At 42.6% G+C, this 26,575-nt stretch overlaps 1 protein-coding gene and 2 long non-coding RNA genes across 3 annotated transcripts in view; 1 reads left to right on the forward strand and 2 right to left on the reverse strand.

Moving 5' to 3' along the window:
* The window catches only part of LOC123388076, a 54,646-nt gene extending 30,565 nt beyond the window's left edge, over nt 1-24,081 (reverse strand). The window contains exon 1 of the long non-coding RNA XR_006602619.1: nt 23,653-24,081. This is a non-coding gene — a long non-coding RNA (uncharacterized LOC123388076). The remainder of the gene's footprint in view (nt 1-23,652) is intronic.
* LOC123388077 lies at nt 20,557-23,313 on the reverse strand. Its single transcript, XR_006602620.1, has 2 exons — nt 23,030-23,313; nt 20,557-20,737 (listed from the first exon to the last, which is right to left on the reverse strand). It is a non-coding gene; the product is annotated as an uncharacterized LOC123388077 (long non-coding RNA).
* Nucleotides 23,340-26,575, forward strand: part of DAPP1 (dual adaptor of phosphotyrosine and 3-phosphoinositides 1) — a 49,356-nt gene continuing 46,120 nt past the window's right edge. The window contains exon 1 of the mRNA XM_013054055.2: nt 23,340-23,574. Coding sequence (XP_012909509.1) covers nt 23,474-23,574 — 101 coding nt within the window. The 5' untranslated portion in view covers nt 23,340-23,473. The remainder of the gene's footprint in view (nt 23,575-26,575) is intronic.

Raw genomic sequence — 26,575 nt, forward strand, 5'->3', positions numbered from 1 at the left:
AGTTCCAAAGTAGTCCCTTAAAGAACTCCACTTTCAAAAATCTAGCAAGGTAAAACACAATGTACACACACAAAAATGCTAGTGGTTAGTCCTGGAGAGTACATGCAGTGGTTTTCTGTGGTTGTTGTAACAAATTACCACACGAACAGTGACTTAAAACAATACCCATCCATCATCTCATAGTTCTGTACTTCAGAAGTCCAAAAGGAGTCTCACTGGGCTAAAATCAAGATGTCAGAGGACGGTGTTACTTTCTGTGAACATTTCTGAAGGTTTCAGAGGAGGATGTATCCCCGTGCCCTTCCCAGCTTCTAGAGACCACTCATGGCCCTTGGCTTCTGGTCCCTTCCTCCATCTTCATGTGAGGCCAGATTCTTCTGCTGCCATCCCTGGTTTTGTCTTTGGACTTCCTCTTGTACTTTAAGGACCTTTGTGATTACCTGGAACCTACCAGAACAGAAGACAAGAATTTTCCTAGCTCAAGGCCAGTTGATTAGCAAATTTAATTCCACCTGCACCTTTAATTCTCCTTTACCATGTAACCTAACACAGTCCCGGGTTCTGGAACTGGGCTGCAGACAGCTGTGGGGGCCATTATTCTGCCTACCACAGTGGGATTATGGGCTATTTTGTTCTTGTTATTGTTTATTTCACTCTATGTATATTTTTAAATTTCTATATAATAAACATGGATTACTTATACACATTTTAAAAAATCAATTCACAACATGATTTAACTTTCTTATGCCAATTTCCCCATTACTGTCCCTTCCCCAACATTACCATCACCACTACCACTATGTATTTTAAGGGCAAAATACGTCATCGAAATTTTCCATAGGAGACTACTTTTTCTTATTTGCTTCTTTCAACAGTTCTATTATGTTTCTATCTTCAGATACTTTGACTTGCTATTAAAATTTTACTTTTTTTGCTTCTGTAGTTGGGAGTGGGGAAAAAATTTTGTTTTTGGAACTTTCTCCATCAGAGTCATGATTGACTCTTTTACTTGAGAGAATTTTGACATATTTATAACACATACTCCCAGTCTCTGATATGTAGAAAAAAGAATCAGAATTTTCTCCATTGATATTGACTCTAAAATAATAAAAGCTTACATTTATGTAGTGCTTACGATGTCCCAGGCACTGTTCTGAATACTTTACATATATTAAGCTAACTTATTTACTATACCCAACCATTTAATGAGACAGCTAGTATCTTTTTAACTATTTTAAAGATGGAAATAAGGCACCGTGGAAGGAAGAAACTGAGACTCAGTAGAGTTAAGTAACTTGCCTAAGGCCACAAAGCTAATAAGAGATGGAGCTTAAATTCAAACTCCAGAATCCAGAACCCATCCTCTGGTATATTGTTACATTGTAACTCATGTTTTTCTATCTTCTTCTTCCAATATTTTTTCTTATTATGCCATAATTTTTTTCATCTCTTCCTCCTTTTGCCCAAATTACCATTTTTTTTTTTTTAAGAATCTAATTTCTTCTAGCCTAGCAGGATTAGAAAGGAAGTATAGCATCTTTCATGATCTCTATTCTTCTAGGCACATAAGTGCCAGGAATTCTACTGGTTATTACTCTTTTTTGGAGTATTACAGACTGTTCACTGCTATCTTCTCAATCCTCTACTCATGCAAGTTGGTTTTGAGTATTTGGTTTCCTTTCTTTCTTTTTTTATTATTATTTCTGATGGTGTTTGAAAGATATCTGCAACATAGTTAAACCTGTTTTATCATAATCACGACAAAATATTATACTTTAAAATCAAACTCTGTTTTGCATTTGTTTTAGAAAAGAAGAAGGGAAACTAATGTATATTGATTGGCTCTTAAGTCAGGAAAGAGGAAATGCTTTTTCAAATGTTTATTTAGCCGCATAATAGAGCTGTGAAACGTGGTAGTGCCCCTGTTTTACAACTGAGAAATGAAACTTCAGAAAATAATTGTATCTATAATTTACTGATGGCTTGTTTGATCCAGCATCTGTTTTCATGCATGATCTTATTCAATCCTCAGGATCATACAAGGTGGTTTTCTTTATTCCCATTCACAGATGAGGAAACGGAGGCTTAAAGGGGTTAAATAAACTCCCCACAAATCGAGTAAACATGGTTTATCTGACTTTAAGGACTATTGTCTTTTCTCATTACCACACTTGGATCCTGGCTCCAGCTTCTACCGGAGAATCTACTATTCTTCTGTTTTTCAATCTTACTCTTCAGGAATTTCTATAGATTGAGATAATTCAAAAGCCTATAGAACCCAAACAGGTAGTAAGAGGGAGCAAGACAAACCATGTGTCAGGAAGGCAATGACGTGAGCTAAGTGGCAGTGGCAACTGATCCTAGACCCTCACATCCCCCGGCTGCAGGCACGTGGATAGAACTGAATGTGAGGCTGCCCGGAACAAAGGCTGGGAAGACCAACATCCAAGAGTGGCTGAGCCCAGCTGGCTGAGCGCTCAGAGTCTTGGAGCCCTGGTGTAACATTTTTGTGCCATCCATGTTCCAGACCTTCAGACTCTTCAAGACAAGACAGAAAGTTGTGCTTTTGAATTATAGCTTTTAATTTTTCAGTGATGGCAATTAATTTGGCTCTTTGTTCTTGGGCCTCCAGTTCTTGGGCCTCTGTTCTGAGTACTTACTTCTTTTCCACAATGTCATGGAATTTCTTTTTCTTATGGCCTATGTCACTTTTTAAACAAGTATTTCATTTCTAACTTTTTTAATTGAAATGTAGCTGACATACAATCTTTGTTAGTTTCAGGCATACACCATAGTGATTTGACATTTACATACATTATGTAATGATCACCATAAGTCTAGTTACCATCTGTCACTGTACTAAGATATTACAGTATTATTGACTATATTCCTTATGCTGTGTTATATCCCTCTGACTTCTTAATTTCATCACTGGAAATTTGTACCTCTTAATCCCCTTCACCTATGTTACCCATGCCTCTACCCCCTGCCCTCCAGCAACTACCTGTTTGTTCTCTGTATTTGTGAGTCTGTTTCTGCTTTGTTTGTTCATTTGGTGTTCTATAACAATTTTAAGATTATTTGTTCTAGTTTTATTTTTTAAAAATGACTTTGGGTTGCACTGAACCTATAGATTGCTTTTGGTAGTGTGGACATTTTAACAATATTAATTCTTCTAACCCATAAGGATGGCATATCTTGCCATTTATGTGTGTCTTCAGTTTCTTTCATCAGCGCCTCATACTTTTCAGAGTACAGGCCTTTTATCTCATTGGTTAGGTTGATTCATAGGGAGAAAATAGCTATCTACAAGCAGAGAGGCTTCAAACAAATTCTTTCCTCATGGCCTTTGGAAGAAACCAAACGTGCTATCGTCTTAATTTCAGATTTCTGCCTTCCAGAAGCATGAGAAAATAAGTTTCTGTTCTGTCTGTCCCTCGGTGTGTGGTACTTAGTTATGGCTTCCCAAGCAGACTCTTCTAGCCTCCTTCATTCTGTGTTCAACACAGCAGCCCAACGGACACTGTTAAAACCCAAGTCAAATCACCCCTCTTTTCTGTGAAAACTGCCCAAAACCAAAATCCTTCCACCACCCTGCAGTGATCTCTTCTCCCCTGCTGCCTTCCCAACCCCTTCTCCTACAAAGCCCCCCCTCACTCCTTCTGCTCTGGCCACTGCAGCCTGTTTGCTGTACCTCAACCTCCAGGCCCTGGCTCCACCTCAGAGTCTTTTCACAGCTGGCCTTCTGCCCTATGTTCTTCCCAGGATTCTTTTCAGTCCTGGCTCTCTTCACTTCCCTCAGGCCTTTCCTCAGGTAGAATCTCTCCAGTGAGGCCTTTCCTGGCCATTTAATCTAAAATCGCAGTCCCCCCTACACACACACACACTCCACTCTCCCATTGCCTGCAATCTTATTCTCCTTAGTCTGTACAACTATCTAACATAGGCTATATTTTTATTCATCTTTTAATACTGTCTACCAATCTACTCAAACGCAAATGCAAATGCCCCTTCCACAGGGCAAGGATTTTTGACTATTTTACTCATTCCTTTATCTACTGGGCCTGACACATAATTGATGGTCAATAAATAAATAGTTCTTGAGTGAATAAACGAATTAGTGAATGAAGACATTCTTTACACCAGCGAGAAGTCTTCTTTCTTCCTAAATGTAAAGCCTTGCTGATATTAGGACCTTCATCCTTTCCTTTGACAACACACTGTAACGCAAAACTCTGATGGCTTTACCAGTGCTATTAACTTACCACACCACATTTAACCGTGGCAAAACATCATTTAAGATCCCTAATCCGTTTTGAAAGAGAAGGAGAAGTCTTTTTTCTTCATAACTGCCAATGACTCTTTCATCATCCTTCTTCCCTGAACAAGTAAATCTAATAAATGTAATTTCTTTGCTGTTCTAAAGTTCCCCTCACACCCATTTGCAAGGTTTCTTCTGTTATTCCATATACCTATTCTTACTTCATAGAATTTGAATTGCTACAGTCATATCGCTTTGTTTTCTTTCCATGGAATTAATAGTCAAAATTCTCAGTGTCTTTTTGCAGCAAATGTACAATGTCTGCTTTCCTAGTAAAGCTATGGATTCTTGCTTTCTGTATGAAAAAGAGATTCTGAGCAACAAAAACCACTATAGCCCTCATAGGATGCTAAATCTAAACATTAATAGATTTCTTAATTTTCAAAGATTGAACCATATTCTAAACCTGTTGGGAGAGAGTTACAAACCCTGTGTTTTTCAAAATATGGCCTGGAACCATCTTGGAGTGATTTTAAGCATCCAATGGGGCAAACTGTAGCTTTCAAACTCTTCTAACCCCAGTAAGCCCCTGAGCTAATCCTGTCTGCCTTTGAAATGGACTGTTGCTTTCCTGACCCCCTTGTGACTCACCAGATTAGAGAGCATGCCTTCTTTAAAGTCCCTTCCATCAAGACTCTATGACTGTTGCTCATGCTGGATAAGGAACTGACCACAAAATCCCTAAGCCGTCATTTGTATAAGATCCCTTGTTGGAATATTTTTGGAGTTTAAGGAGATGTATTTTTCAAGCAGCAATTCAGTCCGCTTTTTAGTTTCTAAAAGATTTTCTAGGAATCAAGGTTATCAAGACACTGCCTTCACAGTTGAAGCTTCAATTCCATTTTGTTCTTCGACTTGATTTCAATGGCTTCCAAGAAGTATTTGCCAAGAGAGGCCGTGGTGGGAGGCAAAAGAGAAGCGTAATGTCAGCCCTAAAAATGCTTGCCTTCTGGTAGAGAAGATCAAATTAACATCTTTAAAACAGTGAGAAGCCAAAAAATGCAAATTGGGTGGTACTACTCAGGACAGGAGAGGTTCAGAGGAAGGAGAGCAGAGTAGTCTGCAGGAATCAGGAAAGGCCTCAGGAAAGAGACAGTGTGTCAGACTGAGATTTGGGGGAGAATAGGATTAGGGTTGACAGAGGAGGAAGTGGGGGGCCCTGTAGCCAAGAGAAATGCCATAAGCTGAAGCACAGACGTCTGTCTTTCAGAGCAGGACGCCCTACTCTCTTGTGCGGAGGATTAACATCTTCAGTCTCCAGCCCTTTCCTCCCCTCCTCCAAATGCATGATTGCCTTGGGGTTTTGAAAGCTCCCCAAGATGAAAACCCACATGCATCAGGTGAGAAAGCAGGTGGAAGTCTATTCCTGGAATAAGAAGTGAGTCGTCTCTTGGTTTCTCCACTAGATTTTGAAGATTATAAATGAGCAAATGTCAGATTCAAATAGATCCCTCAAGAAGGATAATTTTAGTAGACTGTTTGGGCCTGGAAGCCTGTCTGGGCACGTACAAGCACACAGATATCAGTTACCTTTGGTTACTGAGTAGGAGCAGGTGTCTAAACAAGGCTGCTGCTAGCCAAACTGATTGAAAATGACACTGTGCTCCTCCGCAGCCCTAGGGATTAGTGAGTGCACAGCAGGGCCAAGATCACCTTCTTTTACAGATGGCTTTTGAGGACACCTGTACTTAATTAACTGTCACAGTCAATGGCTACATCTGAAGCTGCCATTTCGTCCCGAAAAGATCACAAAGTTATAATAGCATAACACTGTGGAGCTGAGAACCTGGAAAGAGTGACTCTAAGTTGTTGGCCCCAGGGTCAGTGACTTCTGGAAAATTCCTGCATCTCTCTGAGCTGCCAGTTAACTCTAAGTAAGTTAGGTAAAGATGCAACTTATTATTATTCTTTCTTATTTCTTTGTTATTACTTTTTCTATTTGCCAGAACAAATTACCAAGCACTTACTCTGTGCAAGGCTCTCTGCCAAAGGTTTGAACGAAGAGGGGAAACACAGAGATGAATGAGGCAATTTATGTCCTCAAACAGTGTGAAATCTCCTTTGGTAGCTCAGTGGGGTAGAGTAAGGCTTAAGTCATAAGAGGGGTACAGAATATGCCAAGGGGAGGCAGAGCAGGGAGTGATTAATTTAGAGAGAAAATTTCTGCGATGACTCCTCAGAGGTATTTTTTGACTTGTGTTTTGCAGAATAGACAATACATACCCTAACTGAGGGGGAAAAATACCATGATAACAGGAGTATAAACAAAGGCACAAAATATGAAAATGCATAATATATTTGGGAAATGACCAGGTGCCCAGTGTGGATGGAGGTGATATAATGAAAAATATGTTTTGTTTTATGTTATTTTTATTTTTGTTTTATTTTATTTATTTTATGTATTTATTTACTGAGAATAAGAGAGAGAGAGTATGGAGAGGTGTTGGGCAGAGAGAGAGGGAAAGAGCACAGAATCTCTTTCTATCAAAAGAGAGGGGTTTGATCTCATGACCCTGAAATCATGACCCGAGACAAAATCAAAAGTCAGGCTCTCAACTGACTGAGCCACTCAGACACCTGAAAAATATGTTTTGAAAAGTAGGTTAAAGCCAGATGATGAAGAAGTTGAGTGCCAGGCTAAGAAGATATAACTTTTTTTTCTATTCACAAATAACACAGAGTTACTGAAAGTTTTGAGCAGAAGGATATAGCATGACCATATATAAGTATTAGTAGGTGAAGGGTGGCAGAATATGCCCCTCCAAAATATGCTATTTTGGCATAAGGATTATTTTGAGTGGAAGGCGATTGAGAAGAAGCAGATATAAGAACAGCTCCCTACCTCCCCATTTGCCTAAAAGCAGGAAATAAATTTATAAAGGTGTCCCCTTCCTTCTCTCTCAGAAAGAACAGAAGTTAATCACTGGAGACAGCTCTAGCTTTCACCTGCTGGGAAAAATCTACACAAAAGGAATCTACACAACAAAACTGGCTGAAACTAGTACTTAGGTACCATTACTTACCCCATATATTTACTTTCCCACAATTTGCCACTCCTAGAGGCCCAAAGTCCTTTTTCTCTGTCTTGTCACTGCTCTAAAAAGTTGTTCTTTGTTAAGCTTTATAAGCCTAAGTTCTAACCACCCCTTTGAGTTACTCACCGTTGGATGCTCCCATGCATGTGCACAATGTATTTATTACTAAAATTCTGTTTGTTTTTCTCTTATTGATCTGTCTTGTCAGTCCAATTTATAGGGTCTCAAGGCAATGAAGCTAAGATGGGTAGAAAGAAAATAATTTTCCCTTCCTTATCTGTGCTACCAGGAACATGATGGATGGATTCAAGATAAAAAAGGCCAGTAAGGACCAACAATGGCTATATTTCTAGAAGAAGATGACAGAGGCCTGACCTGGCCCAGAGACAGTGAGAATGGCCACAAGGGACAGATTCAATATGCAGACCGAGGTACAGGGAAGAATAGAGGTTGGCTCCAAATTTAGCTTCAGTTTGGGCTCACATGTCGTCTTCTACCACATGCTATGAATGGCCATCTCTAGTACTAGGACTTTGACCTATTTCTATTCACAAAAAAACTTAAACTTACAGACCTTCTGTATCTTCCCAGACCACAATTAGCTATGAGTGGACTAAGACTGGCAGAGGATCTGACTTCAAATCAGTAACTAGGACAGTAGAGATACTTTCAGGTGAAAAAGAGGAAACAACAACAACCAGTTTGTGAAGAAAGAGATGATGTTCAGCCCCCTCATGGTCATGAGTATAGAGATGGTGCCATGGTAATTAAGAATGTTTATTTGATGTTTTCTTATAGCATTTGACAGAGGTGATTACTGCTGTTTCAAATATTTGTGAACATCTAGGGTAATCTTTTGTTTGTGATTCTTCATTTGTTTCTTTGGAAATTAACTATTGGGGAAACGTAAATTTCAGTTCTAGTGAATCTTCCATATTGAAGACAAGATAGAAACTACTCTTAGAGACTGAATTTCTTCTAGAAAACTTCATATATGTTAAGATAAACATTATAGGAAATCTTGTAATAGAGGTATGAAGGTCACAACCTTGTCTCTTAAGGGGGAGACCCAGCCTTTGGCAAAAAGGTCAGGTCCTTTGGCACAGGATGAAGATCATTTATTTTACTTTCATCTATTAAGACCCTTATTGTATAAGCAATTGCTTTTGGCCTATTACGACAGCTTATGCCTTCCTGAGTCCAACCCCAGAACATCCTCTTTCCCAAAGATTCTGAGGAGGGAGCATTTCACTTGTGACTTGGATGCTCCAAAGAGGCAGCTCTCCAAGAGCCCACCTCTGCCCGGGGCAACCTGCATGCCTTGCCTCAGGAACAGAAGGGACAGTCAGCACTTCATCCAAAAATCTTATTCAGGAGTAACTGGAAGTGAAACAGTTTGGTGGAGAATGTGTTGCAGAGTTTCCAACTCCTCTGAAAGTAAACCTAATGCCCTCATGTACCTCCAGAGTAATTACTAAAGCCTTTATTGGTGGAAAAGTTAAAAAAGGTTCAGATCTTTGGAATTAATACATTTAAGTGATCATGATCCTTGAACATCTTGATCATCTTGAACAATTTAGGTTATAATACTTGCTTTTATAGCCTCTAAAACCCTTGTGAAACATAATTTTTTAAAAGATTTTATTCATTTATTTATTTTAGAGAGAGAGAGAGAGAGTGCGCACAAGTGGGAGGGGCAGAGAGAGGAGAGAGAGTCCTAAGCAGATTCTGCCCTGAAAGTGAAGCCTGACAGAGGCTTCAATACTGGGCTCAATCTCAGGAGCCTGAGATCATGACCTGAGCAAAACCAAGAGTTGGACACTTAACTGACTGAGCACCCAGGTGCCCCTGAAACATAATGTTGAAAAATATATTCTTGAATGACAAAAACAAAAATATAAAGTAAATTTGGTACCGCAGTTCTGGGAATTTTGATGTGTTCTTTTGTAGTTATTCTTTAGCAGTGTGTTGATCCAATCAACAGTTTATGATACTTGTTACCTGCCAAAAAGTATTCATAGCCTAGGATTCTTGAGCAATTGTGAGTGTGTGCCTACACACACGTGTGTGTGTATATACATGTGTGTGTTTGAGGTTTGCCTCTACTTACAGATGAAAACTTGTATAAATTTGCCATGTGGGAGACAATTCTGTTTTGTTTTTTTAAAGATTTTATTTATTTATTTGAAAGAGAGAGATCACAAGTAGGCAGAGAGGCAGGCAGAGAAAGGGGGAAGCAGGCTCCCTGCTGAGCAGAGAGCCCAATGTGGGGCTGATCCCAGGACCCCGGGATCATGACCCGAGCTGAAGGCAGAGGCTTTAACCCACTGAGCTACCTGGGCGCCCCGACAATTCTGCTTTTCTTTTTTTTTTTTTTTTTTTTTTTTTTTAAAGATTTTATTTATTTATTTGACAGAGAGAGATCACAAGTAGACAGAGAGGCAGGCAGAGAGAGAGAGAGGAGGAAGCAGGCTCCCTGCTGAGCAGAGAGCCCGATGCGGGACTCGATCCCAGGACCCTGAGATCATGACCTGAGCCGAAGGCAGCGGCTTAACCCACTGAGCCACCCAGGCGCCCCAATTCTGCTTTTCAACAAAAAAATAGAACCTGAGTCCTGTGCTATATCATCACCTGACAGTTTGTAGAAGAAGGAAACATCATCTGGAAGGGAAAATATATGCAGGAAATTCACTATTGACTCTCTTTGATTTGAAGGCGATTTCCACAAAGCTGGTATGTGTATGTGTGTGTGTCTGTTTCTCTCACAACAGAAATGAACAAATATATAAAAAAGAAGACGTTTTAAACAAGACTGAGTTTTACCCCTGTGTTTGGTCCTATAACCAAGTATTTCCAATATAAAAACTTCCCAAGCTAAGGGAAACAAACAGTTGCCTTCTTTGTAAAAATGTCTTCTTGCCACCAACAAGAATGTGTTCGGGAATTATAGCAGGCTGTGATGCAAATTCTCGTGATGCAGGCTCAGTATGGCACTAGGAATAGAAAACCCAGACTCTTCTCAGAGCCTTGGACTCCATCTCGAGTTAAGTCCGCTCTGCCGCAGGCCTCCTTCTGGCTTGTTCCCAACACGTGGCTTCTCATATTCAACCTTGTCTACATCTGTCAGCTCCCCCAAGTCCCACGCTTAGTGAAAAAATACCATCTGCACATGTTATTTCCCATCCTCCATGGCTGGAAGACACTGATAACATGTAGGACTCTAGACCTGCAGAGTCGATTCCAGGAATGAATGATTTTTTATAGCGGGTGTCCACAAATCACTCCATTCTATAGATGGTCAGGCTGAGTCTCCAGGATTGAATGACTTGCCCTCTGAAAATCCCTACAGAGCAAAGACGAAGCCAGGTTCATAAGGTGGGGAGGGCCTCCCAAAAAGTGGGTGACCCCACATGCAATCTCAGGAAATGAACATGTGGCCTTGGGCTCTAGTGCAGGGGAGAACTCTTAGGCGGGCTAAGTATAGTCGCTCCAGCTGGAAGACAGCCAGTGCTCAGGGGGCCAGCTCCAGGGGCCGACACAAGACCACTCTAGGAGCCTTAGTGGCCACAGGTGGATGGCATAGTTCTTTTAAATCTCCCCTAAAAGAAAATCTTTCATCAGTCTAACTCCGAGTGTTGACTGTATTCCCATTTTTAAAATTAAGGATAAAAAGAGGTCGTGGTGAGGAGGAGAAAGAAGAGGTATTCATTCTTGAGAAATCAGAGCTACTGTCCATGAGTTGTTAGGGAATGATTTTTAAGTTGATTTCCTTGCTTCTTTAAAATCATTTATTTTCACAGACACCTACTTAACTTCTCCTTTACAGTATTCTTTTTGTTTCGTGAAAGCCTAAGAAGTCTATCTGTCAAAGTGTGACTCTTCGCTGTCCAGGTGCGGGAATAAGGCTCTGCCTGCCTCACCTTCAGAGTTGTCAGAATGCCATCCTGAGGTGCTAACCCCACGGTGGGTGGGGTGAACCCAACATAGAGACCAGCGAGGTCTCTTCTCCACCCTCCGGGGAACCCCAGCCTCCCTGCATGCAGGGGGTGGTGGCAGAACAGATTGGGTATGGGCAAGGGTTTTGGGGTCAGATAGACTGAGGAGTCGAACCAAGGTTTCACTTCTTACTGCCATGCCCATGTGCAAACCTCAGGTTAATCATTTCTACCTCAGCAATAATAATACCAGACGGTGAAACAGAGGCTGTGAGAAAAGATGACGGCATAGAGTAATCCACAAAGGACCCTGCTGGGGATATCATCATCAGTACACTTTTTAGGGGATCCTGCTTAGCATGGAAATATTACTCCTGAACAATGTAGGGAATCATTGTTGCTTTTACTGCATCTAAAGCACTTCTGTAGGGGCACCTGGTCGACTCAGTCGGTAGAGCCTGTGACTGGATCTCAGGGTTGTAAGTTAGAGTTCCACGTCAGGTGCAGAGATAATGCAAAAATAAAATGTTTTAAAAAGAAATAAATAAAACGCTTTAGTAAAACAGGATTTGATGTTAGATATAGAGTACTGGGGACAGGGTTCGTTACCAAATGACAGCGGTTCCAAGGGATAACCCATGGAGAATAGCTTATTGTATCACTGCCAGAAATAGAGAGAGAAAACTATGCTTAAATGGCATTTCAAATGTCTCCTTTTTTTTTTCCTTCTCTCAATTTAAAGTCATATGAATTTGCTTCCTGCTGGAAGTTAAGGTGGCATTCCGCTATGGGAGCCCAGCTATGCCAAAACGGCTGCTTGTTTACCCGTTTGCCGTTAGTTAGGAATCTTCCATATTTTCCTATGCGTTTTCCCCTTCCTCAAAGGCAGGGGCCACCTGGGCACCTCTCGCGTTGCTTGCTTCCCTAGCCAGGTAACTAGCTCGTGCTCAGTGAACGCTTCTTCCATGAACAATTGGATGCATGTGGAACCATTTACCGCTGGGGGGGATTTCTCCAAAGTCACAATCTACAAGCTGAGTTCCCCAGCTCATCAAAACCACTCTCTCCATCCAAATCCAAATTTCTGTGTTGTTTTTTTTTTTAAGATTTTATTTATTTATTTGACAGACAGAGATTATAAATAGGCAGAGAGGCAGGCAGAGAGGAGGAAGCAGGCTCCCTGCTGAGCAGAGAGCCCGATTCAGGGCTCGATCCTATGATCAGGGATCATGACCTGAGCCAAAGGCAGAGGCTTTAACCCACTGAGCCACCCAGGCGCCCCCAAATTTCTGTGTTTAACTATAATCCTCAATAAACAAGTAGGTGTTTATGTTGCTTTAGGTTTGTTTTTTGTTTCTTAGGGTTTTTTCTTTTTTCTTTTTGGTTTTTGTCTGTTGCCACTTGTTAGCTCCTTTTCTGTTTTTGTTTGGATCTGAGTCTACTTCTTTGTGTTACCTTCCTGCAAACTTTTGTTGTTGTTGTTGTTCTTTTTTTTTTTTTTTTTAATTTTATTTATTTATTTGTCAAAGACAGAGAGAGGGATAGAGAGTGAGCACAGGCAGACAGAGTGGCAGGCAGAGGCAGAGGGAGAAGCAGGCTCCCTGCCGAGCAAGGAGCCTAATGTGGGACTCGATCCCAGGACGCTGGGATGACCTGAGCTGAAGGCAACTGCTTAACCAACTGAGCCACCCAGGCGTCCCTTTTTTTGTTCTTCTAAAAAAAGGTTTTTCCCTGAAACTTGTAGCTTCCCTGAGGCTGGGCGGGTAGACTTATGTGGCTTGGATTTTGTTTATGTGCTTTGAAAATTCTAATTATAACTCTTTGGGGAGTTGCTGTGCAAAGTTCTGTATACAAGAAGAGCTGGACAGTGGACTGACAGGCTGGCAGGGATTAAACATGTGTGTCCCTCTGGGGCTGGGTGCAGCTGCCACCACTAACACTACAACATGGAACCCTAGGACAAAGGTTTGCTGTGACATGTTGTTGTATTGTACTGGGCTCTTAGAAGGGGGACTGGTTAAAGGACAGGAATGTAGCACTGTGAAGTAGGGTGAAGTAGATGGCCTCCCTATGCTAATTTAGGGGCACCAAGGGGTTGCCCCCCAAACGGGGCAAGTCTTTCATTCTCTAGCTGAAAGGTCAAGTGTGGAATCGAAAAATCCCTGCCCAAGCCACAGTGTGCCACTTCTTGAGAAAGAGTCACTGGCTGGTCATCAAGCAGCAACAAGGAGACAACATGGGGTCAATTCCCTTAGAAGGAGAGGCTTTGGAGTAGGGAGCTTATTCATACATTTTGTTCCCGGGCTAGAGCAATGAGGATAAAATAGATTTTCCAGTTGAGGGTAACCCTGAGGAGTCTCAAGATGGCTACTTCATCCTCCTCCCACCGCGTCGCTCTACCGTCCAGCTTACAGTCCACCATGAATATTCAGCCTTGTGGGCTAAGAATTGGTTGTCTTTTTCCAAACCCCGAGTGTCTATGTTTTGTCATTATTTGCAAATGCCCAGGCCCAGGGAAAGGTCAGTGGAAACATCAGGTTGCTTCCACCTTTGCTTCTCAAAGGGTGGCCCATGGGCAGCAACATCACCTACTCACACCTTACTTGCTGTGCATGAAGACTCCAGCCCCCAGCCCAGACCTACCAACTCAGAATCTGTTTTTTAATAAGGTCCCCAGATGATGTATGTGCACATTAAAGTTTAAGAAGCACTGACTCAGATCTGCACGTAGATTTATTCAATTTTGGTTTGCACATTAGAAAGACAATGGATCATTTCTGGATGTTGAAAGAGGATATGAGGACACAAGAAAAGGCATCCCCTTCTATGCCTCGAGAGATTCACTTGCATGTCTCGAGGGCCCATCAGGATGATGCCTCAGCCCGGGCACTTTACCAGTTTGTCCCTGTGCTGCCTGGACCTATCCCCGCCACCTGCCAGTGACCAGGTCTCCGCCATCCCCCTTCTGGACTCCGTCTTGAGGTTCCCAGCTGGGGAATGGGAGCGGCGCTGCTTCCCCTCTGCTCCAGCTCTTGCTCTCTTCTTGGGCAGCCTCAGTTTCTGGTCTCTGAAGTGGCAACGCTGCCACAGACATAGTCTCCAACCACCGACAGGGCAGCTCCAATCTGTTCTTCTGTTAGCTGGAGCCCTTGGCTATCTGCTTCCTGGGCTCTAATATTCACCTCTCTTTCAAGCAAGAACATCTCCCTTCAACCTCTTTTCTGGAGGGGGGCCAGGAAGTGACAGGGTTGGGAGAAGAAAGGGGTCCCATGCAAGATGGTGGGAAGTGGTAGCCAGAGGGCAAAGTTGGTCCCCAGAGGATGCTCTGTGGAGATGGAGAAGAAGAAATTCAGCAGAGAGTCTGCTATTCCATGTGAAGTTTCTTTCTGAGCTGTGCTATAGTAAGAGCCTCCCTCCATTTCTCAAGCAAGGCTTTAGCAAAGTCTGCTATCTCCATCTCCTTGGCAGGAGAGCTGAGGTTCGGGGACCATGTCTGACCTGCGGTCAGGTGGTGTGGTGAGAGGAGATAGTCCATCACCCTAGAAGGCATATGAGGGGCCTGAGTGACCTCGATTTGGGGGGAAGCAAGAAGTTGAGGCCTATAACTATGAAGTTGAGACCTATAACTAAGCCCCCCAGATTTGTAGAGATCTTGGGGGGAAACCCTGTATTTGCCACAGAATATGGGATGGGCGAGCCTGGACAAATTACTTTTTTTAATTAAAGAACGAGTGCCCCCAGAAGGGACTTGGATCACCTAGGAAAGAGTGATACTACTGAACAGTTATACTTCCTGCCAGGACACAAAGGTTCTGGAGGGAAAGAGAGATTAGGTTGAATGGAAATCAGGAAAAACCACTGTGGGCCTGCCTGCATCCAGCCCTGAGGACCACCATTGTCAAATCCGCCCCTTCTCTGTCAGACACAAAGTATCTGTCTGAACCCGAAGTTCTAGAATCATTAGTGATATTGCATAATGCGTAACCCCTAAGAAGATTCTGTCTGTAGAATGCACTTGGAGGATCTCCACAGGAAGGACAACGTCCTGACAGCTGCCTAGCCGAGTCTCAGCTGAGCTGTGGAGACATGGCGGCAAGAGAGCTTGGGTTAACTTAGCTGGCCCTTGCAAGCATGGAGAGATCCCTGCCTTTCCTGTTTCCGGAAGATGGCCTCACTCTACCTACCCAGCACACTGCCTGCCAGCACACACCAGAGGCTTCAAAGGAATGACCAAGACTTCTTTGGTGGGGGTGGTATGGTATGGTATGGTGGGGGTGGTAGGAGATGCTTGGTTGTCTTTGTTCAGTCTTACAGCCCTCATTTCCCTAGAAGCCTGAAAAATCTATCCACACCGCTTGTGGTCTGCGGTCTCTGCCTCTATCTCCAATGGTGCTCAACCTTTGGAGGCCATAAGCATCAACTGGGGTGACTGTCAAAGATGCAGATGCTTGGGCCCTGAGCCCAGTTGAGATGTGGAGGTTGGTGGTCCATGGACCCACAGGGAGAAGTCCTCCTCCTGTGCTTGGCCTTGGGCCATTCAGTGTGCCAGCTCCAAGCTCCCCACCTTTCAGAGTCATGAATTTCTGCTCCTCCCTGGACTGGGATACTTAAACTCCCCTCAGGGCTAGATTCATACTTTTTGCTTCTGGCATATTCCTACTTTAAGAGCTTCTGGCATATTCCTACTTTCTGGCAATTCTTACTGAGGCTCCAAATAGTCAGGGTCCTCTGACTCCTTCTCAATGTTTCCCCCTCAAATCCCTCACCTAGCTCCTTAGAATTCTGCCCTTTCTGCTGCTTCCTCTCTCCACTTAACCTTCTGGAAATAATTCACCTTGGTAATAGTCCCTTTTATACAGACCGCAGAACTGACTGAAACACATTTACATTTAAAGGGAAACTTCTCTTTTCTCTCATTAACATATTTTAAATACCAAGACTCCATCTTTATTTGACTCCAGATCTATGGGCAGGGAACTGAGCCCTGATAAACTTAACCTACCTCAAAATTGTTGCTGTGGCCAAATCACCATGGTGGGGAGTGGGGGGTGGGGGGGGCGCCCTCCATCTGCTTTCACCTTGGGAGCCCCCAAAGAGATCTCACTGTTCCCAGTCACCATTACAATAGCAGTTTAATAGGGCCTACTATCTTATTTTAAATGAAAAAGAAAATACTTTGAAGATTTGTATTTACTAAACAGTGGAAAAAGTGCTTAAAATACATCATAAACACAGGAACAAAGAAATCATTTTTTAGGTATTAAATTGAAGTTTTAGATTCAAATCACTTTTTATTCATTCAGATTCTTTTGGTAAGTTCTCAAAACTTTAAAGGAAAGGACAGCTTGCTGAATTAAGGATTGAACTGTTTAAAACTTAATGAGACAGGTCATGAATGACATCTAAATCATTTAATAGTTTGGTTTTTAATGTATCTTCTATAAATGTGGTGTTGAGTAATACTCCGCTTTTTTTACTCAAGAACTAAGCTGATAGGAGGAAAAAACCCAATGGAGCTAAATCTCCACTCCGGAGAAAACAGTCATAGCTTCCAGAGCAGTGCGGTATGACCGCCACCTAGTGGCAGCGTATCCTCACCACAGGAGCCCTGCCTGGTGGAAGCAGAGGAGGGCTACCACAGGTGCCCAGACTGCAAGGCTAGTTTACAAAGGAAAACCACCACGTGACTACAGTCCAGTGGTATTTGCCATCATGTCAACACTTAAAGCTTCTAGGGATACTTTAAGAAATATGTATTTGTTGATACAGTTTCAAAAAAGTTTTCTAGGGACATGTAAATCAGGGTCTCCACTCTCAGAAATTTATTTTATTTCACTGAGGCTCCAAATAGACTATATGTATATGGTTCAGATTTCCTCTCAGTTTCATTCTAGCCCAGGAAACACTTACTGATTAAAAAAAGAAGAAGAAGAAGAAGAAGCAATAAGATTTGCTGATGTTCGTAGCATTGGAATCAGTTAAGGAAAGAATGTGGACTGAGTCAGCTTCACTTGGACTTGCTCTGGGACCTTAGGTGAGTATTTTATTACTTGTCAACCCATTTGCCCCACTTGTTAAACAGAGGAGCTTAAATAGATTCTAAGATGCTCTCCATGAAAAGTTCCAAGACTTCTGTTTCTTAATTTCCACCCTACCGTGGACCAAAACATTTGGAAACTTCAGCTAGGCTGCTCCCAGGGCGCTGCACCGGCTCCCACCCTCCTAACCCCTGCACACACATTACTGTGGGTGATTTCAAAGCTGACCCATTTTCATAACCTGATTCTATCCCTTCTGGGAAATGAAGCATCACAGAAATATCTCAACTGGCCAGTTGGTCAAATCATCTTTGCTCCTCGTCATTTGTATCTATGGGCTTCTCAAATGAAGTTGGCTAAGAAGACAAAAGGCTTTGAGTAAAGCCCACAAGATTCAAAAGCGTGTAACCTGACATAGTTTCATTTTGTTGAGTGAGCAGCTACTTTTGCAAACTTAAAAACAAATGCTGGTGTGTTCAAGGTTTCATTTCAGTCCCCACTTTCAGAATTCAGAAATCAGTGCCAAGACGATTAGGCATGACCTTTCCATACAGATGGTGCCTCCCTTCGCCAGTGCAAACAGCACCTGTCACACCAACCCTGAAATGCAGATGTTTGCATCTTTGTAAGACTAGTGTCTTAAAATGGTAAAAGGAGCGCCAGAGTCGAGGCTTTGCATAAGGGAGCATCATATCACGTAATCTGTTCAAATGACTTGATAAGAAAGCCTCGCTGCAGTTCTAGGAAATTAGATGACATAAAATGAAGCCCTACTCTTAAACCACATGCACGTGTGCTCTCTTAAAATTATTGGATTCACGAACAAACCCTGCTGCTGCGTCTTGAAGGCATGCTGATTCACTGTGAGAAGAGGTGTTTGGGAAATGTACGTGATCTCCAGGCTTCAATACAAAGCAGAATGCATACTCAGCGTGTGTTGGGTAGCTTCTGCAATCCTGCATCATTGTTTCCCCAAAGTCCTAATATCTCACAGTTAAAAGGGATCTTAAAAGTTACTTCCTCCAAATATAAGAATTCTTCACTAGTAGCTACAAGGCAGGGGTAAGGAAGGTTTGGTAGTGATCCAGCCCCGAGAGTGGCCAAGAAGATTGAGAAACAAGAATAAACCTGTTGAGAAATCCATCTGTTTTTCTCACCAGTGACCCTCAAACCCAAACAATGTCAATGCTAAGATGCTGATCCAGGCAGGGGAAGACCACCTTCACTCCCCCACCCAGCCCGCCCCGCTGATTCCCAGGTTTTCTACACTCTTTTGCCTCTGACTTAATATTACATGACTAAGACTGTACTCCTTTTTTTTCTACTTTATACCTCCTAATTCTCAAAGTAGTATTTTATAACTTAGAAGATATAAAAACAACATAAACAAGCATTTAAAAATGTGTTCATAAGGGGCGCCTGGATGGTTCAGTGGATTAAAGCCTCTGCCTTCGGCTCAGGTCATGATCTCAGGGTCCTGGGATCGAGCCCCACATCGGGCTCTCTGCTCAGCAGGGAGCCTGCTTCCTCCTCTCTCTCTCTGCCTGCCTCTCTGCCTACTTGTGATCTCTCTCTGTCAAATAAAAAAAAAAAAAATGTGTTCATTATTCCCCTACCCAGAGATGCTTCCAGCCAACGAAAGGCCTATTTCCTCCATGTCCTCCTTCCTATCAATTTTTCTTTATGTGATTGAGGTCATTTGTATATCTATAGTAAAGATCCTTAAAAAAAAGAAAAAGCACATTTTTCAAGGCTGCCTAATAATCCACTCTATTGGGCTGTGCTAAACCTCCTAGAACAGAGGCCCGGAGATCCCCTTCATGTACTGGATAGTGGAAGGGTCTCAGGTGTCTGGGAACAGGGTTGGCCAAGATGACTGGGGACATTCGGGGGTGCAGGGCAGTGGCTATTTAGAAACTTAGATGGAAATATTTTAGTCTTTTAACAACCAACATTGAGTGTTTGACAAGCAGGAAGGGAGTGTAAGGAAACTGGAAGGACCAGCCAGGGACTGAGGGGAAGCATTTTATTATGGTAGCTAAGGAAACTTCTTTTGAAAAGGTGACCTTTGAACAAAGCACCTGAGTGAAGTGAAAGAGGAAAGCACAGGAGATCTAGAGGGAGAGAAAACCAGGAAAAAGGAAAAGCAGTTATAAACCCCTGAGGCAAAAATGACCCCAGTTCAAGAAGGAGCAAGGAGGACGGCAAAGCTAGGTTGAAGAGCGTGAGGAGAATGCCAAACGCGTATGGCTAGGAGACACCCTATCCCTGTTTCCATAACACAGCAGCCGAAAATACTGGTAGGAATAGAGATGGTCCACAGTACCCATGAACTCGATCCTTGCCCTTGGGACTTGGCTCGACCGTGGATTACAGTGGACATGGGCACACGTATGGCCCTCGAGAAGTTCTGAAAGAATGGAGTTTTCCTGGGGGACGTGCCACAGTGTGACTCCGAGGGAGCTTCCGTGCAAGGCAAGGATTTCCCTCCACTGCAGGGAGCCCTTGATTCTCCACCTCCCCTGATGCGTTTTGTGAAGTGTCCTGCGATATCACTTCTGTACAACTTTCAAACACTGGTAGATGATATGAGGGAATGAAACCACACCACAGGCTTAGCAAAAGAAACCAGTATTTCACATTAGATAAAGAAGGCTAAGAACGGAGTTCAAGATTGACTATTGAAAATGAAAAGTAGGAAAGCAATAGAGAAAAGGGGAAATAAGAAAGAGGCAAGAGGAAGGGTTGGGAAGACCTGAGTAAATTTTACACCCTGAAGTTAGTGAGTTATAGCCATATCCAGACAGCCTATGCAACAAAGAACCTAGGACTGTTATAGACACGGGAAGAAAATAAAACAGGGTCTCAGTTAATTCAAGACAACCCAATTACCTTAGCCCTTGATACTGGATGAAACGATCACGTAATTGTGGCAGAAAACACACAGGTGGTGGTTTGAAGCAAAACTAAACTGGCATATTCTTAAAAGCAATATGGCAGCTCTGAGCCTGCTATAGAATTAAGGGAGAGCTAGAAGCCCTCCCATTGGAGAGCTGGCCTGCAGCTGAAAAACGTGGTCAGTTCTTTCTTTCTCTGCTGTTTCTGTGCTCTAATTTAATATGAAATGGTGATTTTTTTTCTTTTCTTTTTCATGAGTTGGAAGAACAGACAGTAGGAAACAGAGTAAGACTCCCTCAATCCCAAGCTCTGGTTACCCCAGTCCATGGTTTCCCTTACAAAATGTATCCTTTATTTCTCACCATCATAAATGGTGAAGGGGAGATCATGTTTCTTTAATAACACACTTAGCTAAGGAAGCTGAAACATTGTTCCTTCTGTGAAGAGAATGAGTAGAATTGCCATTGCTAGGTAACCAGGTAAAAGCAGACATCATGATATTTAAGCTTTCTGTAGAGAGAGAGAGAGAGAAAAAAAAAAAAACAGAATAAGATCAAAAAGGATCTTTAACTATATAGTCATTTTTTTAAAGTTCTCCATAGAGGAGTCTCAAGTGTTAGAAGCCTATTCTTCTAAGAAATTTAAATCTAGACACAATACTTCTCCCAAATTCTCTTTATGAGACAATTAATGGTTTGGATATGATAGTCATTCAAATAAAGGCCCAAGATTTCTTGACAAAAATTTTCCAACAAAGCACAAGATATTCCAGAATTGTTAAAACAGCTTGTATGTTTGTATTCATTTCTATGTTCGAAACCCATATGTAAGAATTCAGTGCTAGGAACCAGTACCACTGAAAAGAATCTTGAAATAAGGGGCACCTGGGTGGCTGAGTCCTCAAGCATCTGCCTTTGGCTCAGGTCATGATCCCAGCATCCTGGGATAGAGCCCCGCATTGGGCTTCTACTCAAATTGGGAGTATGCTTCCCCCTCTCCCACTTACCCTGCTGTGCTCTCTCTCTCTCTCTGTCAAATAAATAAAATCTTTAAAAAAAAGAATATTGAAATAAGTCAAAAGTAAGTTATGTGGTATTGAATATATATATATATATATATATATATCATATTTGGAAGCAAAAGCTGCAGTTTCTTTAATAACATGTATGTATATGTATATGTGTGTGTATACACACATATGTATATCCAAAGATATATTTATTTTTTTAAAGATTTTTATTTATTTATTTGACAGAGAGGTCACAAGTAGAGAGGCAGGCAGAAAGAGAGAGGGAAGGGAAAGCAGGCTCCCTGCTGAGCAGAGAGCCCGATGCGGGGCTGGATCCCAGGACCCTGAGATCATGACCTGAGCCAGAGGCAGAGGTTTAACCTACTGAGCCACCCAGGCACCCCTATATATCCAAAAATATGTTTATATCCAAACAATCTAATGTAAAATATATTACCAAATATTTTTATGAATACCCATCATGTTGTTGAAACCATCTTTCAACACTGCAGCAACTGGTACCACTCCAATACTGAACGTGTAGTTCGTGAAGCAGGGGGCAGTAGGGAAGGGAGGGACCCTGGGGAAAATGGAATAAGTGACAGAATAACCTCAAAGGAGAGGGTCACAGACGGGAAAGCAAAATGAGAAAAGGCGAAGGGCAGGAAGACTGAAAACGGGAAGAGGGTGATCTTAGCCAGTTTTGTTTCTTTCCTGAAAAAAACGAGGAGACGTTAAGTAAAAGAAAAACCAGAATTTGCTAAAATGGGAACAAAATAGATACTGAAACACTGAACAAAACGCTCTAGAAAGAGAACAGGAAATCTCTGCCCAGCTGCTCCTCTTTCTGCCGAGCGTACACTCAGCCCCTCCCGGGCCAGGGCTGACATCTGTTTGCCTGGGGACCCTGTGCTCCTCTCCGTACAAGTTGTAGCAAAAAGAATTTTAAATGTTTCTGTACAATCGGTTATGTGTTATCAGGGCTGGAATTTCTCCCACGCAATCAGAGTAGCCTGGTCTCATAAGTCACTGACCAACAGAGGGGCTGGGAAAAACTTGAAGGAGAAATGGTACCAGGTACAGACCCTCTCCTTTAGGAACAGCTCCTCTGTCTCGGTGCCCGGTAAGACAGTCTCCTCAGACACTAATGGGCATGGGCGTCACCTTGGGGATCTTGTTTCAATATGGGTGCTGGTTCCAATGGGCTGGGGCAGAAACCATGCATTGTAACAAGCTCTCAGCCATGCCAGTGCTGTTGGTCTTCAGTTCCAGGGCAGCCTGGTGATCCCTGTGTGAGTGAGAGTGTGTGTGTGTGTGTGTGTGTGTGTGTGTGTGTGTGTGTGTGTTTGTGAGAGAGAGAGAGAGAGAGAGAGAGAGAGAGAGAAAGAGAGAGAGAGAGAGAGAGAGAGAAAAGGGAAAGAATCCAGAAGCACATTCTTTCCAGCAAGGCGGGAAGCTGGGCAGGTTCCTTGTTCATTCATTGCTGCCCTTTGCCCAACTCCCCAGCCTTCAGAGAGACAGCTGTTTTCTGTGAGCACTTGCAGGTGGGTGGGCTTTCTCGTTGAGCCACCCCCCAGGAAGCAGTGTCCATGGTGAGTCAGCCCAGAGAAGGACCTGGAGCTCAGAGACTCTGGGCACCAAGACTGGCACCTCCAATCATTCCCTTCTCAGAGAAAACAGTGATTGTCTCTGAATCATGCCCATTTGAACGTTGCGAGTGTGTTGGAAAGCCTGGGTTCTAAAAACCAGACATCAGAATCGAGGCTAGTGGTTTGACTGATTTCTTCACCTACCATAAAGATGATCCTGAAACAGAACCTTCCTCAGAGACCCTTGCATTTGGGAGACAGAAGGAGGGGGCGCTCGTGCTCTCTTCTCCAAGGCTGAGAGAAACTGTGGTTGGCCTCGTGAAAAGAGTTGGAATGGATAGTCCCAATTCCGGCTGGTGTGACATCATCCTTATTTTCTTTGACAGAAACTGCGTGTTGTCCTCAGGGTAGCTACCTAAGTTTGCATACTTCCTGGCTGACCGAACACTCCTGCCCGTGCCTTGGGGCCAGGGTGGTGAGTGTCAGTGGGAGGAGTAACCAAGTTTCACTTCCTTGCTGGTTGGAGACTCAGCTGCAGTGGGCTCCTTTCTCAGAGGAGGAGAGAGTGAGGAGTAGTAGGACCTATCTCTCTCTCTCTGCCTCTTCCTGTAGCACCTGGCAGGGGCTTAACAGACGTGAGGAGCGCGAATGGGCAGAGCAGAATCTCTAGAAGGGAAGATGAGCACCCAGGATCCTTCAGATCTGTGGAGCAGATCAGATGGAGAAGCTGAGCTGCTCCAGGACTTGGGGTAAGAAAGCAGGTCGTCTTTTTTTGGTACTGCTTGGGTGAGCCCTGACTCCCAACTCCCACACAAAGAAACTCTCACCTTGGTTGATTTTCTTTAGCACCCTGCCATATCGGTCTTCTCTGCTTTCTGCTGCACTCATCTGAGCCCGTTAAGCATCTTTCTGCTGGGGGCCAATCGCATTTCAAAAGTGTCTAGTGTTTTCCCAAGTTGTGAAGACATCCAAGTGGAGAGAATGGGAAGAAAATCCAATGTTGGGTGTTCTTTTGACCCTAGGGTCAGAATGGAGAGGTGTGAGTTGATGTTGCTTGGTTTCCTTGATAAGGATCTGGTTTATGAATAAAAGTGCTGTTCAAATGTTTGGGGCTCTGAGCTGTTGACAGTAAGAGGGATGTCTTGCCGGTAAAATAAACAGCCTAGCCTACCGCTAGGGAAGGGACTTTTTCAAAAGAGAAAGAATGAGGAAGTGTCTGCCCTGTCCCATCTGGGGTTCTCTCTCCTGACACCGCATTTATGAGCTCTTGTATGTATATATCTGTATGTACAACTTTGAGCCTTTTAAATGCTAACGAATCAGGAAGAGGATAAAATTTATGCCTCAAGCAGGTTATAAGTTTAAGTAGGTGGAGTCATCGTAGTCCTGTCTTTAAGAAGGGACCAGATGAGACATCCCATTGGGGTATTTAATAAAAGAAGCAAGTATTACAGAAGAGAGGTGTAGGGGGTTTCTAGAGAAACTGGACCTTTACCCTTGAAGCATCAGAAATATCCTAAGGAGCCCGGCTTTGACACCTGTGCTTCACAAGGGACAGGACCAGAGCCTCTTTGTAAACAGCACTATCTCTGCAGCAACCCACGGGCATAGAAACTGTCATCTCCATCTTACAAAGGAAGAAAATGGCACCAAAGGGGTTGAAAAACTTGCCTACGTCACACATCAACAAATGGCAAAGCTGGGATGGCAAGCTGCAAAATCCCGTGTTCTTTACCAGAGAAAAACGGAAACGGGGTGAAATATCTGCATTAAGATGGCAGAGATTGTATCTTTTTGTGTGTTATGATTGTCAACGTTCTCAGTAAAGTCGTATCTTCAGATTTTAAAATGCAAGTCTCAGAATTCAACTCTACCTTCACAACATAAATCAGATACAACAGCTAGAATTTTCTATAAAGTCAACTCCCCTTATTGGGAATTTGGAGTTTAGTAGGATACCACTGTTCTTCCAGGCTGAAACTCCAAAGAGAAAGGGGCAAAATGCCCCTGAGCAGCCAAATGGGTGTCCCCGGGTCCAGGCACTAAAGCTAGATTTTGGGGCTCTCACTTATAGCCTTATTAAATTATTAAAGTATAAGTCTTTACATGCTTCATTATCAATATTCCCAGCCCATGATCAGCAGAAAGCTCCAAAGGAGAAGTGAAACAAAGGAGGTATTCAATTCTTGTTCTTTAATTAAGCCATCCTGAGCCCACATTCTATGCTCGAGTGACGTTGTCACCTCCTTGGATGACAAAGATGAGCTAGATGATGTCTCCTCTATCTGCCATATGCCCATAACAGGAAGTGACTATGGGTAAAACCCACAAGGAAAACAGAATTCTGCCTTCCCTCCGTGGTCAGAGAATGGACGTTCAGTAGAACCCAGAAACATCCCAAAAAGATGCATTTATGTCCACACTTCTGTATTTCAGAAGGCCTGGAAATTTACTGAATATTTGAGAATGGTTTCCATAACAACAGAGAAGCTACAATTAAATTGGAAAATCACTCTACAGTGGAGGTTCTCAACCTTAGCCGTGTACTCGTATCACACAAGAAGTTTTTATTTAAAAAGTTCTTGTCCAGGGCACCTGGGTGGCTCAGCCTATTAAGCGTCTGCCTTTGGCTCAGGTCATGATCTCAGGGTCCTGGGACCAAGGCCCACATCGAGCCCCACATCGGGCTCCTTGCTCAACAGGGAGTCTGTTTCTCCGTCTCTCTCTGCCTTTCTCCCCAGCTCGTGCTCTCCTTTGTTCTCTCTCTCTCAAGTGAATAAATAACAATTTAAAAAAGAAATTGCTGTCCAGGCCACATGTCAGACAATGACATTAGTATCAGGGGAGTGAGTGTTTCCTTTTAACACTCCCCAAGTGATTCCAGAGAGAGACCAAGGTTGCGAGTCGCTGCATAGGGTATAAATCCATCAGAAGTGCTGAAAAAAATGAGGCTTTATTTTTCATTTATTGAGTATGTCCCTGAATCCTAAAGCCATTAATAAATGTTGATATTTTATTTGTTGGTTTGGAAGCTTGCTTAACAGTTTTATTGAGGTGTACCTTGCAGATAAAACTCATTCGTTTCAAGTGTATAAATCCACAATTTTTAGCGACTTTAAAGAGTGGTTCAAACATCACAAAAAATCAATTTTAGAACATTTTCACCCCCCTAATGAGAACCTTCAGGAACATGTTTTTTTTTTAATTTAATTTTTTTAAATATAATAAGTATATTTTTAAATATAATGGGGTGCCAATAAACCACTTGGACAGGCGGCGATTTCTAGAGTCTGCCTATTTTTCTGGTATAAATACTTCTACCGTGGGCAATTTCAAGCTGCTAACAGTTTAACAACCTAACTGTATAATTCCTGAAAATTTAATAATGGACTTGAGTGAGTACTTGCCCCTTCAGGAAATTGCTGATAGACCTTTTGCCAGTGATAATATCTGAGAAAACCTGAAAAGGACCAGTTGCCCCTGGCAGAATTATGAATATAAATGAAACTTTTTCTTTGAAACTTTAAGTCACTGGTTAGGTATGATCTGTACCAAAACTTCAACCAAATTCAGTTTTTAAAAAGTGCCATAAAAACAAAATGATTTCATGTAATTGATAAATAATAGGTGGCTGGTTTTAAAGATTTAATTTTTAAATTATTTTAAATATATTACTTGAATTGTTAGGTGAATTCTTATGTCGTATTTGGGGTAGATATAAACAGATGATGTGTTGGTTAGAGTGATATC

This window comes from Mustela putorius, unplaced genomic scaffold (genome assembly GCF_011764305.1).
Source record: "Mustela putorius furo isolate JIRA1106 unplaced genomic scaffold, ASM1176430v1.1 tig00003871_pilon_pilon_pilon, whole genome shotgun sequence".
NCBI lineage: Eukaryota > Metazoa > Chordata > Mammalia > Carnivora > Mustelidae > Mustela > Mustela putorius.